Source organism: Stegostoma tigrinum, chromosome 39 (assembly GCF_030684315.1).
Source record: "Stegostoma tigrinum isolate sSteTig4 chromosome 39, sSteTig4.hap1, whole genome shotgun sequence".
In the NCBI taxonomy this organism is placed as follows: Eukaryota; Metazoa; Chordata; class Chondrichthyes; order Orectolobiformes; family Stegostomatidae; genus Stegostoma; species Stegostoma tigrinum.
This window is the reverse complement of record NC_081392.1, coordinates 15,022,968-15,040,756: the sequence shown is the minus strand read 5'-3', so window position 1 is coordinate 15,040,756 and position 17,789 is coordinate 15,022,968. Positions and strand designations below refer to the sequence as shown.

Here is a 17,789-nt window from a genome sequence, read left to right as displayed (position 1 = left end):
TCCACAAGAGGCCTCATCAATTTCCTGTACAGCCTCAACCTGACCTCGCAACGACAAATACGTTTTATGTTGTTTCTCAGTGAAGCCCGTGTTATGTTACTTTTTGTCTTAGCTAGTGGTCAGAGTCTGGCATATTAACTAATTTCGCAAATCAACTGAGATAACTTGTGGGATAGAAAGGATTGATTGTACAGGAGACTTGTGCCAAGCATCACCACCATTGCCAACAAAACCCCCAAAGAGGCGGCACGGAGGCTCAGTGGCTAACACTGCAGCCTCACAGCGCCAGTGACCCGGGTTCAATTCCAGCCTCGGGCGACTGTCTGTGTGGAGTTCGCATGTTCTCTCCCTGTGTCTGCGCGGGTTTCGCTCCAGTTTCCTCCCACGGTGCCAAGAGGTGCAGGTTAGGGTGGACTGGCCGTGGGAAATGCAGGATTACAGGGATGGGGCAGTGTGGATGGGATGCTCTTTGGACAGTTGGGGTGGATTCGAATAGCCTGCTCCCCACTCTGTGGGGTATCTATCGTTGGGCAGTTTCGTTTAGGGTCATGGGGCCACAGTCCTGGAACACCCACCCTCCCCAACAACACTGGGGGTGCGTCTACACCATGGGGTGGCTCAGGTAGGCAGTTCACCACTCCTCCTCCTGAGGCAATTAGGGATGGGGGCAAGAAATGCTGGTCCAGCCAGCAACACCCACATCCTAGGAATGAGTGATTAATTACTTTTCTTTTGAAGTAAAGAAGTCCAGTTACAGGAAGCGACAGCTCATCCAGTTGGACTCTGGCACCAATAGGTATGGAAGACCTTTGACTTTAGCTAATGAGTGTAGGATGTAGTTTCGGTTCCTGAGTGTTTGCAATCTGAGAAACTGGGACTGACAGCATCATTGGAGTATTGGCATTAATGTTACAGTCACGAGTTACCTCATACAAATAGCAGCACACCTTAACTGGGAACAAGATAAGTTAATTCCTGTCACAAGATGTCCCAATGTGTTCCACAAACAATTAATGATGTGCAATACTCGGAACACAGATCCATATGTGGCGATGAAACCCACACAGCAAGATTCCAGAAGCAAGCAGAGGCTGGCCAACTCCAATTTTGAAGGGTAAATGTCGGCTGCGGAAGAAACAAGTGTCTTTCTCTGCTCTTGTTTGGGACAGGGCCCTAAGCCTTCCACAGATTCAGCTGAGAACAAGGATAGGCCTCAATTTAACATTTAATTTACAGGGTGGAAGCAGGGGGCCTGAGGGTGAAAGTAAACAGTTTAGGCCCAAATGCCAGTTTTCAGCACAATTTCATCACGGGTCCCAGTGGAGTAATGAGAGAGCTGAGGGCTAAGGGAGGGTCAGCGCTGAGGGAGCGCCGCACTGTCGGTGGTGGGGGGGGGGGGGGTCAGTGCTGAGGGAGCACCGCACTGTCAGAGGGTCAGCGCTGAGGGAGCACCGCACTGTCAGAGGGTCAGTGCTGAGGGAGCGCCGCACTGTCGGGGGGGGGGTCAGTGCTGAGGGAGCGCCGCACTGTCGGGGGGGGGGGGTCAGTGCTGAGGGAGCGCCGCACTGTCGGGGGGGGGGGGTCAGTGCTGAGGGAGCGCCGCACTGTCGGGGGGGGGGGGTCAGTGCTGAGGGAGCGCCGCACTGTCGGGGGGGGGGGGTCAGTGCTGAGGGAGCGCCGCACTGTCGGGGGGGGGGTCAGTGCTGAGGGAGCGCCGCACTGTCGGGGGGGGGGTCAGTGCTGAGGGAGCGCCGCACTGTCGGGGGGGGGGGGGGTCAGTGCTGAGGGAGCGGGCACTGTCGGGGGGGGTCAGTGCGGAGGGAGCGCCGCACTGTCGGGGGGTCAGTGCTGAGGGAGCGCCGCACTGTCGGGGGGTCAGTGCTGAGGGAGCGCCGCACTGTCGGGGGGTCAGTGCTGAGGGAGCGCCGCACTGTCGGGGGGTCAGTGCTGAGGGAGCGCCGCACTGTCGGGGGGTCAGTGCTGAGGGAGCGCCGCACTGTCGGGGGGGGGGTCAGTGCTGAGGGAGTGCCGCACTGTCGGGGGGGGGGGTCAGTGCTGAGGGAGCGCCGCACTGTTGGAGGGTCAGCGTCGAGGGAGCGCCGCACTGTTCGAGGGTCAGTGCTGAGGCAGTGCCTCTATGTCGGAAGGTCAGTGCTGAAGGAGCGCCGCACTGTCGGTGGGTCAGCGCTGAGGGAGCGCCGCACTGTCGGAGGGTCAGCGCTGCGGGAGCGCCGCACTGTCGGAGGGTCAGCGCTGCGGGAGCGCCGCACTGTCGGAGGGTCAGCGCTGCGGGAGCGCCGCACTGTCGGAGGGTCAGCGCTGCGGGAGCGCCGCACTGTCGGAGGGTCAGCGCTGCGGGAGCGCCGCACTGTCGGAGGGTCAGCGCTGCGGGAGCGCCGCACTGTCGGAGGGTCAGCGCTGCGGGAGCGCCGCACTGTCGGAGGGTCAGCGCTGCGGGAGCGCCGCACTGTCGGAGGGTCAGCGCTGCGGGAGCGCCGCACTGTCGGAGGGTCAGCGCTGCGGGAGCGCCGCACTGTCGGAGGGTCAGCGCTGCGGGAGCGCCGCACTGTCGGAGGGTCAGCGCTGCGGGAGCGCCGCACTGTCGGAGGGTCAGCGCTGCGGGAGCGCCGCACTGTCGGAGGGTCAGCGCTGCGGGAGCGCCGCACTGTCGGAGGGTCAGCGCTGCGGGAGCGCCGCACTGTCGGAGGGTCAGCGCTGCGGGAGCGCCGCACTGTCGGAGGGTCAGCGCTGCGGGAGCGCCGCACTGTCGGAGGGTCAGCGCTGCGGGAGCGCCGCACTGTCGGAGGGTCAGCGCTGCGGGAGCGCCGCACTGTCGGAGGGTCAGCGCTGCGGGAGCGCCGCACTGTCGGAGGGTCAGCGCTGCGGGAGCGCCACACTGTCGGAGGGTCAGCGCTGCGGGAGCGCCGCACTGTCGGAGGGTCAGCGCTGCGGGAGCGCCGCACTGTCGGAGGGTCAGCGCTGCGGGAGCGCCGCACTGTCGGAGGGTCAGCGCTGCGGGAGCGCCGCACTGTCGGAGGGTCAGCGCTGAAGGAGCGCCGCACTGTCGGAGGGTCAGCGCTGAGGGAGCGCCGCACTGTCGGAGGGTCAGCGCTGAGGGAGCGCCGCACTGTCGGAGGGTCAGTGCTGAGGGAGTGCCGCACTGTCGGAGGGTCAGTGCTGAGGGAGCGCCGCACTGTCGAAGGGTCAGTGCTGAGGGAGCGCCGCACTGTCCGAGGGTCAGCGCTGAGGGAGCGCCGCACTGTCCGAGGGTCAGCGCTGAGGGAGCGCCGCACTGTCCGAGGGTCAGTGCTGAGGGAGCGCCGCACTGTCCGAGGGTCAGCGCCCAGGGAGCACCGCAGTGTCGTAGGTGCTGTATCTTAGCTGTGACATTAAACCCAGGCCATGTTTGGTCTCTCTGTAAATGATCCTATGACCACTATTTCAAGGAGGAGTGGGAGAGTTCTATCTCAGGCCAGCATTTAACTTTCATTGCAACCGGTTATTGCACTGCTTTCTATGGGAGTTTGCTGTGCACTGTCAGCTGGTGTGCTTCCTACACTACAGCAGGGACTAAACTTAAAAAGAAAATTTCATCGGTTGTAAAACCCTGAAGTTGTGAAAGGTGCTCTACAAATGCAAAGTATATATTCAAATCATTCAGCTCTGATGAGTGAGGAGAAAATAAAACAACATATATTTATAAATGAATTTGATGGCCTACAGGTATTATCACTGGAAATATTAACCCAGAGCCCCAGGTCACGTCCTGGGGATGTTTGTTCACATCCCATTATGGGAAGATGGTGGAATTTGAATTTAATGAAGGAAGATATCTGAAACTAAGAACTATTGTCGATTGTCAGGAAAAACCTTTTCATATCCCCATGGATGAATATAAAGCACCTTTAATGTACAGAGAGGTCCCAAACAGTTTCGTGGGAGTGTTATCAAACAGAATTCAATACTAGGCTATAAATGGGAAAGAGCCTGGGTACAGCGGGATGGTGATTCCCACTAACCTGGGAATGCGTTGATGTCAATCAGTGCGAGTTTGCCAGTTTTATTATCGACGATCACATCCACCCCAAACAGCGACATTCCCAGGGCTGCCTGTATGCCTCGGCTGATGAACTGGATGATTTTGTCAGAGGGTCCACTGGGAAGGCAATCCCCTTCCTCCCTCTGTGCCAACAGAACAGAACAAAGCAGAGACTGACCAGCTGCTCCAACACATTTCCCCACGCACTTCCCTCTCATCCAACTCTCGCCTCCAATCCCTCACTTCCCACTCACCCTCCGTATTCCGGTTCCACACCTACACTCTCTCACTCCCATCTCCCTCTCTGGGTTACACTCATTCTCGTTTGTGTCTTCATCCCTGCTCTTTAACCCATCTTTGAAGGGCCAGCAGTGGTAAATATCACTGGATTAGTCATCCAGCGAATCAGGATAACATTTTGGAAACGTGGGTTCGAATCCCGCCACAGCAGATGGTAAAATTCAAACTCAGTGAAAATCTGAAATTGAAAGTGACCATGTTGATAGCTTGGAAACCCCATCTGGTTCACTAATGTCCTTTAGGGAGGGAAATCTGCCATCCTTACCCAATCTGGCCTACATGTGACTCCAGACCCTCCCGACCAGTCCCAATTTCTCCAATCTATTCACACTACTGAAATCCCTAACCTTGAGAACCAGCTCATAGAGTCACGCAGCACAGTAACAGACCCTTCAATCCAACTCATCCTTGCTAACCAGATAATCTAAACTAATCCGGCCCCATTTGCCAGCATTTGGCCCATATCCCTCTAAACCCTTCCTATTCATGTCCCCATCCAGATGCCTTTTAAATGCTGTAACTGTACCAGCCTCGTCCACTTCCTCTGGCAGCTCGTTCCATACACGCACCACCCTCTGTGTGAAAAAGTTGCCCCTTAGGTCCCTTCTAAATCTTTAACCTCTCACCTTAAACCTATGCTCCTCTAGTTTTGGACTCCCCCACCCTGGGGAAAAGACCTTGGGTATTCATCCTATCCATGCTCCTCATGATTTTAGAAGCTTCCATAAGGTCATCCCTCAGCCTCCAGTGCTCCAAGGAAAATAGCCCCAGGCTATTCAGACCCTCGCAATAGCTCTAACCCTCTTGTGAATCTTTACATCACTCTCTCTAATTCCTTCATAGCATTCCTAAGTGTGTGCTACTCAGAACTGGACTCTAACCTTTAGTGCCACCACAGCTAACCCAACATCTAAATGCTAAGTAGTTCAAACAAATCTCAAACAAGGAACAAAACAGCATAGGAACAGGCCTTCGGCTCTCCAACCCAGTGCTGGCACATTTTGCCCTTCCATACTAAAGCTGCCTTCACTTCCCCTTCCTATTCATTATTCATCCTGCTGTTTCCTGAATGCTGCTGTTGTATCTGCTTCCTAATCTGGCAGCGCATTCCAGGCACTCACCACCCTTTGTGTGAAAAATGTGCCCCACATATCTCTTTTAAACTCCCCCCCCCCCCCCCCCAACCTTGCACCTTGAACCTGTGCCCCCTAGTAACTGACTCCTCTACCCTGGGAAAGCACCTCATACTTTCCTCTCTATCCATACTGTTCATAATCTTACAAACTTCCATCAGGTCTCCCCTCAACCTCCTGCATTTCAGTGAAAACAAACGCAGTCTATCCAACCTTTCTTCATAGCTATAACGCCCCCCCCCCACCCACCAGACCAGGCAGAATCCTAGTGAACTTTTTCTGTACCCTCTCCGAAGCATCCACGTCCTTCCAGTAGTGTGGTGCCCAGGTCTCAAGTCTCTTCTCATTCCTTTGTCAATTATCTTAGAAAGCAGTAAATTTCTTTCAGGAGATGTTGGTGACCCTGATAAGGCCAAAGTTTATTGTCAGTCCCCAACCGCCCATTAAACTGAAGACAGGCAGGGACAACCACACTGCTGTGGGTCTGGAGTAACATATAGGCCAGTCTGTGTAAAACTGGCAGATGTCCTTCCTCAAAAGGACATCAGTGAACCAGATGGGTTTTCCCAACAGAGGTAGTAGGAACTGCAGATGCTGGAGAATCCGAGATAACAAGGTGTAGAGCTGGATGAGCACAGCAGGCCGAGCAGCATCTTAGGGCCTAGGCCTGAAACGTCAGCCTTCCTGCTCCTAAGATGCTGCTCGGCCTGCTGTGCTCATCCAGCTCTACACCTCGTTATCTCGGTTTTTCCCAACACTTGACTCATTAGACACTTAATTCCAAATTTTTAGTGAGTTCAAATTCCACGATGGGCGTGTTCAGAGCCAGGACCTGAGATCATTTCCTGGATTAACAGTCCATGATAACACCACGAGGCCGTCTCCTCCCTTAAGTTAATCAGTTTTATTGATTGATTTTAAGCTCCATTGGTGGAATTTGAACCACTTCCCAGAACATTATCCAGGGGTCTCGGGATTACTAACCCTGCAATGATATCTTCTGCACCACCATCCCTCCCAAACTGATGCCGTTAGGGATGGATACAGTTGAGAACAGGCATGGGTCTGGAGTCACATGGAGGCCGGACTGGTAGGTTTGTTTCCCTAAAAGGGATGTGGTTTTTCTGGCAATTGAAAGGTGTTCATTGCTGAGGCTGGTTCCCAATTTCCAATTTACTCGTTGAGTATAAATTCCACAAGCATGCTGTGGGGTTCGAACTCCTGTCCCCAGGGTAAAACTCCGCTGGGGTTCTAGCCCAGAGTCCAGTACGCTACCAGCATCCCCACCAATGAAGGTCTCCGGTGTCAGCCACCCCCTGACAAAGCCACTGAGGGCCAATGCTTAAATGGGAATGCTGAGGGAAACTGGGTGCAGGAAGCCAGGTTTCTGTCCAAGCTTCCTGATTGAACAATCCCACCGAGCGACAGAAGTGAGGAACATCCTCAACTTGTCAGCAACAGCCGCTGCCTGAATTTATATAGCGCCTGCAAGCATAGAGAACAAAAGGGGAGGCCGTGGCCTAGAGGTATGATCACTGGGCTGTTAGTCCAGAGACCCAGGTAGAGTTCTGGGGACCCCGGTTTAAATCCTGCCATGGCAAATGGTGGAATTTGAACTCAATTAACTTTTAAATATCTGGAGTTAAGAGTCTAATGATGATCATGAATCCATTGATGGTGGTTGGTGGGAAAAACCCATCTGGTTCACTAATGTTCCTTTCGGGAAGGAAACTGCCATCCTTACCTGGTCTGGCCTACATGTGACTCCAGACCCACAGCAATGTGGTTGATTCTGGGCAATTAGGGATGGGCAATAAATGCTGGTCCTAACAAGCAATAAACTCATCTCATCAATGAATTTTAAAGAAAGCAATGAAATTTGACCGGACCCTGACACCAGGACAGCACGGTGGCTCGGTTGTTCGCACTGCTGCCTCACAGCACCAGGGACCTGGGTTCGATTCCAGCCCCAGGTAACTGCGTGCAGTTTGAACATTCTTCCTGCGTCTGTATGAGTTTCCTCCCACAGTCCAAAGATGCCCAGGTTATGGTGGATTGGCTGTGCTAAATTATCCCATATTGTGCAGGGACATACAGGTTGGGTGGGTTAGCCATGGCATTACAGGGGTGGGAATGATTGATGGATGGATGAGGCGGGTGGGTAAGTTTGCTGTTTGGATGAGCGGTGTGGACTTGTTAGGCCAAATGGTCTGCTTTCACACCGTAAGGATTCGAGGAACTCAGCTGAATCTTCCAGGTTGGCCAGAATAGGAGCCTCTCAGGTTGGGAAATAGGACAAGGTTTGGTCATGGTGAATTGGGGGAGGGCATCTCAGAGCTTGGGCGTCAGGGGATATTAAAACAGCCAGACTTGGAGAGATACGGTGAAACTGCAGGCTAGAGGAAGTGATTAGAGAGAGAGGGACTGGGGGTATGGAGAAGTCCTGGAGGCATTCAGAAACAAAATCTGCAAGATGGCTTACCTCTGTTAGATGTGAGCAGGATTCTGGTTTCGAGACTTCATGACTGTTGAAGAATATAGTCTTCTGATCTGAAAACACAAGGACAGAACTCAATCAAACTCCAGCACACACTCTCTCCTCCTTCACAAATGTAGTTTCTAACAACAGTTTGTATTTATTTAGCCCTGTAATGTCTCAAGGTGCTTCACAGAAGCAGCTGAGCCACTGAACTGGATGTTGGGACAGGTCATAGAGCTGTACAGCATGGAAACAGACCCTTCGGTCCAACTCATCCATGCTGCACAGTTATCCTAAATTAATCCAGTCCCACTTGCCAGCATTTGGCCCATATTCCTCTAAACCCTTCCTATCCATGTACCCATCCAGGTGCCTTTGAAATGTTGTAATTGTACCAGCCTCCTCCACTTCCTCTGGCAGCTCATTCCATACACACCCCACCCTCTGTGTGAAAAATTTATCCCTCAGGTCCCTTTTAAATCTTTCCCCTCTCACCTTAAACCTATGCCCCTCTAGTTTTGGACTCTGTTATCCTGGGGTAAAGACCTTGTCTATTCACCCTATCCATGCCCCTCAACTTCTATAAGGTCACTGCTCATGGTATTCAGGCGTTCGGTGTTGGTTTTGGGTCTTCAAAGGAGGGAAAGATGTTGTGAGGCAGAGGGAAAGCAGGGAGCCCACTCCTGAGGGTAGATTGTAGACAAGTTTGTGTTAGCAGCTTTCTTTTCACTAACAGAGTACAGATAACTTGCACAAGCCCAGGAAAATTTCCTCCCTCAACACTGAGCATCCGCAAGGCTGAGTGCCAATTGTGAGAGTAACACCAATGTGCAATGATAGCCAAGATGTTTCCTTTATGGGATGATGTCATCACTGACCAGGCAGCATTTACTGCCCATCCCTAATTGGCCCCAGAGGGCAGTTTAGAGTCAACCACATTACTGTGGGTCTGGAGTCACATGTAGGCCAGACCATGTAAGGATGCAATTTCCTTCCCTAAAAGCCATTAGCGAAGCAGATGGGTTTTTCCTGACAGTTGACAATGGATTCATGGTCATCACTAGATTATTAATTCCAGATATTTATTGAATTCAAATACAACCATCTGCCATAGTGGGATTCGACCTAGAATGTTATCTTAGTCTCCAGATTATCAGCCCAGCAATAATACCACTAGGCTATTGTCTTCCCTGAAGTTAGTGGCTACTCTGTTGGGTGGGTCCTGTAACCAAATGGATGGAGTCCACTATTGTATAAGGGGGTAAGTGTCTGAATGGGGTAGAGAGTGAGGAGTGCCCTAAGTACCATGCATTACGATGACGTCAGAGAGCATGGCTCAGGATCTTGAAGAGGAAGCTGTCATCTCCATGCTGTCTCTGTAAGCAGGCAGCAGAATTCCAGCGGCCAAAGTGTCTTTGGAGCAGCGCAAACTGGGGGAGCGCATCCGGACTCTGGGGAATCCTGGATGCAGCAGGCACCCATGTCCGGGACTTTGAAGAACTCCCTTTTCATCTGGAAGCACCTTCACTTCAGAAGTTCCCACATTCATTAAACTCATATTTACCCGGAAACTATTAAGAAAAATAAAGTAAATGTTGAGTCTAACTCCTGGGTAATTATTAAAGTGACCTTCCAAACATCAAACTGATCAACACCTCCAGTACCTTACAGTCCCGAATAATTATTGTCCTACCACTGACCTAACCCAACCCCCACCCCCCCCCAGTCCCCAACATATACACATGCTCCACTGGTTCCCTTACCCACCGGGCACCCTGAAACCACCTGGCATTTTAAACTCGCCTGACTCCACCTGGCACCCTGCCCACTTGGCACCCTGAAAGACTTGGGATCCAGCCCACCTGGCGCTCTGCCCAGTTGACTCTAATCCCGGATTTCTCTTCCATACCGACCCTCTCACAGCAGCTGTCGCAGTGCCTGGCTGTGCTGCCAGACTATTTAGGTCTCACAACATGGCAAAAACAGTTTCACCAAGATAACAAAGTGTAGAGCTGGATGAGCACAGCAGGCCAAGCAGCAACTTAGGAGCACAAAAGCTGATGTTTCGGGCCTAGACCCTTCATCAGAGAGGGGGATGGGGTGAGGGTTCTGGAATAAATAGGGAGAGAGGGGGAGGCGGTCCGAAGATAGAGAGAAAAGAAGATAGGTGGAGAGGAGAGTATAGGTGGGGAGGTAGGGAGGGGATAGGTCAGTCCAGGGAAGACGGACAGGTCAAGGAGGCGGGATGAGGTTAGTAGATAGGAGATGGAGGTGTGGCTGGAGGTGGGAGGAAGGGATGGGTGAGAGGAAGAACAGGTTAGGTAGGCGGGGACGAGCTGGGCTGGTTGTGTGATGCAGTGGGGGGAGGGGACGAACTGGGCTGGTTTTGGGATGCGGTGGGGGGAAGGGGAGATTTTGAAGCTGGTGAAATCCACATTGATACCATTGGGCTGCAGGGTTCCCAGGCAGAATATGAGTTGCTGTTCCTGCAACCTTCGGGTGGCATCATTGTGGCACTGCAGGAGGCCCATGATGGACATGTCATCTAAAGAATGGGAGGGGGAGTGGAAATGGTTTGCGACTGGGAGGTGCAGTTGTTTATTGCGAACCGAGCGGAGGTGTTCTGCAAAGCGGTCCCCAAGCCTCTGCTTGGTTTCCCCAATGTAGAGGAGGCCACAACAGCACAGCAGATGCAGTATACCACATTGATTTGACTAATCCACCCCCCCACCAGCCTGCCAAAAACTCTCCCATCCTATGGGGGAGCTGAGTTGATTTCAGCTCTGCTCCATATTTCCAAAGGAGCTGGGCCTGGAATTCCAGGCCAGAAATATAGAGCTCAGCACTGACATTCCAACCATAATTCCCACTTCAGAAAATTAACGTCTATCGCATCAGTGTAACTACTGGTTATTATCATGCAATAAACTACCTATTATTGAAGACAAAAGACTTTCTTCAATTGCCTGCCTAGCATCTCTAGTGAACCACCTTGAGTCTACGCAGAACCTTCAGCCCTTCACAATCCGCAACTGGATTAACCCTGAGCCCCAGCTCCCATCTCACCCTTCAGACTGGTGTTCCTTACCAGCGGAATAGTGACAAACAACAGCCCCGAGTGTGTCCGTCTGCAGCGGCTCAACAAGGCAGCTCACCCACCACCTTCTCAAGGGGCAATTAGGGACGGGCGATAAGTGCGAGGCTGAACACACATCCCATGAAAGAGAGCGTTGAAATCTCATGGGATAACGTCAACTAGGTTTTTAAAGGCGAGGTGCCAGTGAAGCAGGGGTGGCATGGGAAAAAAAACACATTCTCTCACCCAGAAAGTAATCAGGGCCTGGGTTCACTGCCGGGAAATTCAGGGGAGGCAGATTAAATAGAGGCCACTGAGTAGCGAAGGTAATCAGGTCAGCCGCATGGACCTCATAGAATGTGAATTCCCCCAAACTGGGCTGTTAATCCGGTCCAATCAGGGAGCCCTGGCTGACAGAGCGTCAGGGGTTGTGTTCACTCAGAGCTGGATCTGAGGGAGCTGGATCAAGGCTCTCCATGTGTAAATAAAGGGATACCGGTCTCTGTGGAGCTATTCACATCCAAGAGGAGATTGGGTGGTTATTTGGACAAGGGATGGCTACCTCAGTTGGCTGGATGGCTGGTCTGTTATGAAGTGATGCTAACAGCACAGGGCTCAATTCCCACAACCAGCTGAGGTTTGCCACGAATGACTCTCTTCCTCAACCATTCCCCTCGTCTGAGACATGGTGACCCTCAGTTCAAACCAGTTGTCTCTCTCCAATGAGAGAAAGGCCCATGGATCCAGTGGGGCTATCGTGACTTGCAGGGATATGGGGAGAACGCAGGACTTAGATAATACACCTGGTACAGCTCCAGTGGGCCAAATGGCCTCCGTCGGCATCAGAACAATTCTGTGCAGATGTCACCGAACGCGAGGAAAGCACTCACCCGACTGGCCAACTGCAAAGTTCTTCAGTGAGGGTCTCTTCGCGACAAAATATGATTGGCCAACAACGAAGATTTTGTAGAGGACGGCATTGTGGTTGATGAAGCTTTGCAATACACAGGGTGGGGTCACATCCCTCAGGCCATCCTCATTGAAGATGAGAGCCATCTGTGAAGAGAAGGAACGGGCAAAAGTAAAATTAAAAAAAGGGCCAACTCACATTTCTGAAGGGCCACACCTGACCTCCCAACATGCCACATTCAACGTAGCCCTTTTCTGCTTGGTCACTCTCACTAGCAACGCTTGTGCACAGTAAGATCCCACAAACAGCACAATCAGAGCAACCAGGTGTCTCTCTCAACTTGCTCACTCAGGCTCACGGTGTGAGGGAAACCTCTCGTACATTGTGGGCAGGGGATCCTTTAGATCCAGTGGACGGGAAATGTGGTCCAGATTTAATGTCCATTTCGCAGCACTCCCCTCAGGAATGGTGGCCTAGTGGTTAGCACTGCTGCCTCTCAGCGCCAGGGACCCGGGTTCAATTTCACCCCGGGCGGCTGCCTGTGTGGAGTTTGCACATTCTCCCCAAGTCTGTGCAGGTTTCCTCCGGGTGCTCTGGTTTCCTCCCACAGTCCAAAGATGTGGAGATTGGGAAGTCATGTTGAGATTGTACAGGGCATTGGTGAAGCCTCATATGGAATATTGTGTCCAATTCCAGTCTCCAGTTACAGGAAGGATATTATCAAGCTAGACAAGGCTTAGAAAAGATTTACCAGGATGTTGCCGGGTACAGAGGGTAAAGATAGGATGGGACGACAAGCTGTATGAACAAAGCAGACCAGGCAGCATCAGAGGAGCAGAAAAGCTGACGTTTTGGGTCTGGACCCTGCATCAGAGAACATTTCTGAAGAAGGGCCCAGACCCGAAACGTCAGTCTTCCTGCTCCTCTGATGCTGCTTGGCCTGCTGTGTTCATCCAACTCTGCACCTTGTTATCTCAGATTCTCCAGCGTCGGCAGTTCCCACTATCTCTGGATAGGCTGGGATTTTTTTCACTGGAGTGTAGGAGGTTGAAAGGTGACCTCAAGAAGATTAAAAAAAAAACGAGGGTTATCGATAGTGTTAATCCCCTAGGATGGGGGAATTTAAAGACTAGGGGGCACATTTTAAAGGTCAGAGAAGGGAGATTTAAAAATGAAATGAGGGGCAAAATTACTTGTACACAGAAGTTGGTTCATGTGTGGAATGAACCTCCAGAGGAAGTGGAGAATGTGGGTACAGTTACAACATTTAAAAGGCATTTGGACAAGTACATGATTAGGAAAGGTTTGGAGGGATGTGGGCCAAATGCGGGCAGGTGGGACTAGTTTAGTTTGGGACTGTGTTCAGCATGAACTGGTTGGACCGAAGGATCTGTTTCCACGCTGAATAACTCTAAGACCTTATGTAGGGATTCTATGAAATCCTTGGTATTCCATTTTAGAAAGGAAGGCAGGGCCCTGGGAGAGGTTATAGAATGTCATTCCCTGCTGCACAGCAGAGAGGTGTGGGTCAGGAAAGTGCGACCATTCTCCAAATGAGAGAAGGTTGAGTGTAGATTCAATAGAAACACAGAGAAATTATCAGCCATTGAGGCTAATTGACAAAAATGGCTGGGGGTTTGGGGAGAGTGGGGGACGGTGTGGCACCGGGGAGGAGAGGCTGGTGTGAACTGGAATGCGTTGCCTGAAATCAGATCCCAAAGGACCTTTCAAAAGGGAATTGGAGAAATATTTCAAATAAATGAGGAGGAAAAGAAATGAAAAAAGCAGCAGCTGGTGTGGGACAAGAAAGAGAGCTCTTTCAAAGGGCTAGTACAGAGTTGATGGAGTGAATGGCCCTCACCAGTGCTGAGTAATGGCTTGATTTTCCCCTGGGGGTCCTCAGTCATGTGTGGAGGTAGATATTATTGGATTTAATGCTTAAATCACAAGCGTAACTATCATTGATAAGGTGCCAAAAGCACTCAATGAGGCGGGCATCATTGGCATTTGTTACCTATCCCTAATTGCCCTTTGAATTGAACATCTAACCAGGGCAGATAAGTGTCAATTACATTGCTGTCGGCCTGGAGTCGCGTGTAGGACAGACCAGGTAAGGATGGCCAAATTGTCTCCCTAAAGGGCATCAATAAAGCAGAAGGGCTCATCCAAAAATCAAAGGCAGTTTCATGGCCCCATCACTGAGATGAGCTTTGAGTTCCTGATTTATTAATTGAACTCCTGTGGTGGGATTTGAACCCATGGCCCCACAGCATTGGCCTGGGTTTCTAACCCAGTGACCACTGCCTGCCCCTTGACTAATTCCACAAGAGCTTGGAACATTAAATAAATACAATATTTAGTGTTACTCACATCATGAGAGCTGGATCCCTGTGCAACTCTGGTTTTGCAAACTGTAAAAAGATATTCAAAACGAAAATTAAATCCAATTGGAATGAAACTGATCTTCCTGTCATGAGGACTCAGAATGTTGTGACCTCACACCGAGATGACGGAGATAGTGCTTTACAGCAGCAAAGGCAGAAATTGCTGGAAAAACTCAGCAGATCTGGCAGCATCTGTGGAGAGAAATCAGAGTTAACGTTTCGGATCCGGTGACTCTTCCTCGGAACTGATGGTAGCTGCGAAAATGTCGGTTTATATGCAGAAGATAGGGTGGGGGGGTAGGGGGCAAGGAGTAATCAATAGGCAGGGACAGAGCCCAAAGAGAGAACAGACGGATAGACAAAGGAAAGAATTATGATTACGCTAGGAGGATAAATAGCTATTAATGGGAACTGTTAGTGGCTAACAATGGATCAAGTGTAATTGCAGAATATGTGGTAACAAGGTCTGGTGTGTAGGGGTTGGGGTAAGGATATGGGAGAGGTCAAACCCTAAAGTTATTGAACTTGATATTGAGTCCAGGGGGCTGCAGGGTCCCCAGGCAGAAGACGAGGTGTTGGTCTTCCAGCTTGTGCTGAGCTTCGTTGGAGAACCGCAGCGAGCCTGAGACAGAGACGCCGGCCGGGGAACACGGTGGTGTGTTCAACCAGAAGCTTGAGGTCATTTTTAACGGGAAGAACGCAGATGTTCTGCGAAGCTGTCACCCAGCCTCCGTTTCATTTCCCCAGGGTAGAGGAGGCCGCATCGTGAGCAGATAGTGTGAAGTGCAGCTTCACCTGGAAGATATGTTTGGGGTTGTTGGATACTGAGGAGGGAGGAAGTAAATGGACAAATGTTCCAGCCCCTTCCTGCTCAATGCCCAATACAGCTCAAAGCAGTCTGTAGCCAATGAAGTCTTTTTGCGGAAGTGCGCTCAGTGGCGTCAATGTGCACAGCAAGCTCCCATAAACTGCAAAGTGGCAAATTCTTGAGGAAGCATTGGTCAATACTGGTGCCAGGACCATGGGAAATGTCCACATTCGAGACGCGAGTCAAACCAGAACAGCTCCACACTTGATAGGGAGCTGGTGATCAGCGAGGGCAGGACCCCAAGTGTTACAGTCCCACCTTCTAGGCCTCAACTCTTCTTTCCTGCCTATGCCCTCGTCGATGTCCTTGTTGGTGAAGGAGCCATCAAACTCTGCCTCAAGGGTACTCAAAACTCCAGCCTCCGATGCTCTCAGGGCGGGTTAATTCCAGCACTTTCACCACTCTCTTGAGACAAAACGGAAATTTGACTCAGCCCCCCAGGGTAAGGGGAGGTGGTGGGCGGGGGGGGGGTGCGTGAGCCCGGTGCGGGGTTGGGGGCAAGGGAGAGAGAACGCGGAGCAGGGTGGGGGGAGGTGAGTGAGGGTGTGGCACCGGGTGGGGGGGGGTGGGGACAGAGGGTGTGGCACAGGGTAGGGGGTGGGGACAGATGGCGTGGCACTGGGTGGGAGCAGGGGAGAGAGGGCACGGCAGCGGGTTGGGTGAGGGGAGAGAGGGCACGGCAGCCGGTTGGGGGAGGGGAGAGAGGGCACGGCAGCGGGTTGGGGGAGGGGAGAGAGGGCACGGCACCGACTAGGGGGAGGGGAGTGAGGGCGTGGCACTGGGTGGGGGAAGGGGAGAGAGGGTGCGGCACCAGGTAGGGGGAGGGGAGTGAGGGCACAGCACTGGGTGGGGGGAGGGGAGAGAGGGCGCAGCACCAGGTAGGGGGAGGGGAGTGAGGGCGCGGCGTGCGGTTGGGGGGTGGTGGAGAGTGAGCCTGGTGCGGGGTTGGAGGGAGGGGCAAGGGGGGAGAGAGCTCAGAGCAAGGGGAGATGGGTCCTGAGGCGACATCAACGAGGTAGGCCCAGTGGCATGAGATGGCGCTCAATGATTGGTGACTCCATCCTTGGCTGGGTCCAGCTCTGGCGATGCCAAAGTGGTAACAGGTAAGCACGGGGCAACATCAACTGTAGCGATAGCCTCAGATGTTGGTGTGCCCAGCGCGGGGTGTGACCAAGGTGAATTGGCCGGCCGTGGAAGATGGTGTCCGAGGTTCGGCGACTTGGGCATTAGTTGGGTGCGGTGAGGCAGTGGTGGCTCTGAACCGCCTCAGAACCCATACGTAGATGGGCTTCTATTTAAGTTACATCTTTTCATTCTTCTCTAATTCTTAAAACTGTCAAAATGGCGCCAGATTATGGCGACAAACAAAAGATATTCACCATATTTTATTGTACTTCACTGTAAAACACGCATTGATTCATTCAAACGGGAGGTCAGTGGCTGAGATTTGTGGTGATTGAGGTCGGCCTCATAGAATATGAGTTCCTTGAATGGGGCTGTTAATCTGGTCTGATGAAGGAGCCCTGGCTGACAGATATAAACAGGAGGGTCAGAGGTTTTGTTCACCCTGAGAGCTGGCTCTCAGAGGAGGGGGCTGGGGGCAAGCTGGCTCACTGTCAAGGACTCTCCAGGTGTAAATTAAGGTGACTTGGTTACGGGACACCAGCCTCTGTGAAGTTATTTCAGAATGCTTTGTGTCTACCCGAGAGGGCAGATAAAACTCTCGGGTAGGGAGATGGCATCTCTGACAGCGCAGCACTCCCTCAGGACAAGGAGGAATGTTCATCTCAGACAGAGAAGGAAGGGGAAAGAGAGAGATGGAAAGAGTGAAAGAGAGAGATGGAGAGAGTGAAAGAGGAAGAGAGTGAAAGAGAAAGAGAGACAAAGAGAGAAAGAAAGAAAGAGAGAAAGAAAGAAAGAAAGAAAGAAAGAAAGAGAGAAAGAGAGAAAGAGAGAAAGAGAGAAAGAGAGAAAGAGATGAGAAATAGACAAAGAAGAGAGAGAAAAAAAAACATAGGCCTTCCACCGCATCCACAAACATCCCAGTCCCCCCACCCAACGACGCTCAGTCGCAGCAGTGTGTACCAGCTACAAGATGCACTGCAGAAACTCACCAAAGATCCTCAGGCAGCACCTTCCAAACCCATGACCACTTCCATCCAGAAGGACAAGGGGCAGCAGATACATGGGAACATCACCCCCTGCAAGATCCCCCCCAAGCTACGCACCATCCTGACTTGGAAATATATCACTGTTCCTTCACAGTTGCTGGGTCAAAAACCCAGAATTGCCTCCCTAAGGGCATTGTGGGTCAACCAACAGCCCATGGACTGCGGATGTTCAAGGCAGCTCGCCCCCACCTTCTCAAGGGGGCAACAAGGGACGGGGCAATAAATTGCTGGGCCCAGCCAGCGACACCCATGTCTCACAAGAGACCAAACAAAAACTTGGCCTCAGTTTACAAATAGGAAAAACAAAATCCACTCCAGTGGCCTTTAATGATTGGTCAGTGCTGCTCCACAGTCCAGCCAAGAGGAGGATGTTGGTATTCAGTCCATGGGTGGCCTTTGACCTCTGTCCTTTGACCCCACTTCATACAT

General features: G+C 52.0%; 1 protein-coding gene across 1 annotated transcript in view; it reads right to left on the bottom strand.

The window, feature by feature from the left end:
* Positions 1 to 17,789, bottom strand: part of LOC125447774 (inositol-tetrakisphosphate 1-kinase-like) — a 61,210-nt gene that overhangs the window by 12,285 nt on the left and 31,136 nt on the right. Inside the window, exons 6-9 of the mRNA XM_048522473.2 lie at positions 14,308 to 14,348; positions 11,918 to 12,083; positions 7,955 to 8,022; positions 4,020 to 4,182 (exon numbers count right to left, since the gene is read on the bottom strand). Of these exons, the coding sequence (XP_048378430.1) occupies positions 4,020 to 4,182; positions 7,955 to 8,022; positions 11,918 to 12,083; positions 14,308 to 14,348 (438 nt within the window). The remainder of the gene's footprint in view (positions 1 to 4,019; positions 4,183 to 7,954; positions 8,023 to 11,917; positions 12,084 to 14,307; positions 14,349 to 17,789) is intronic.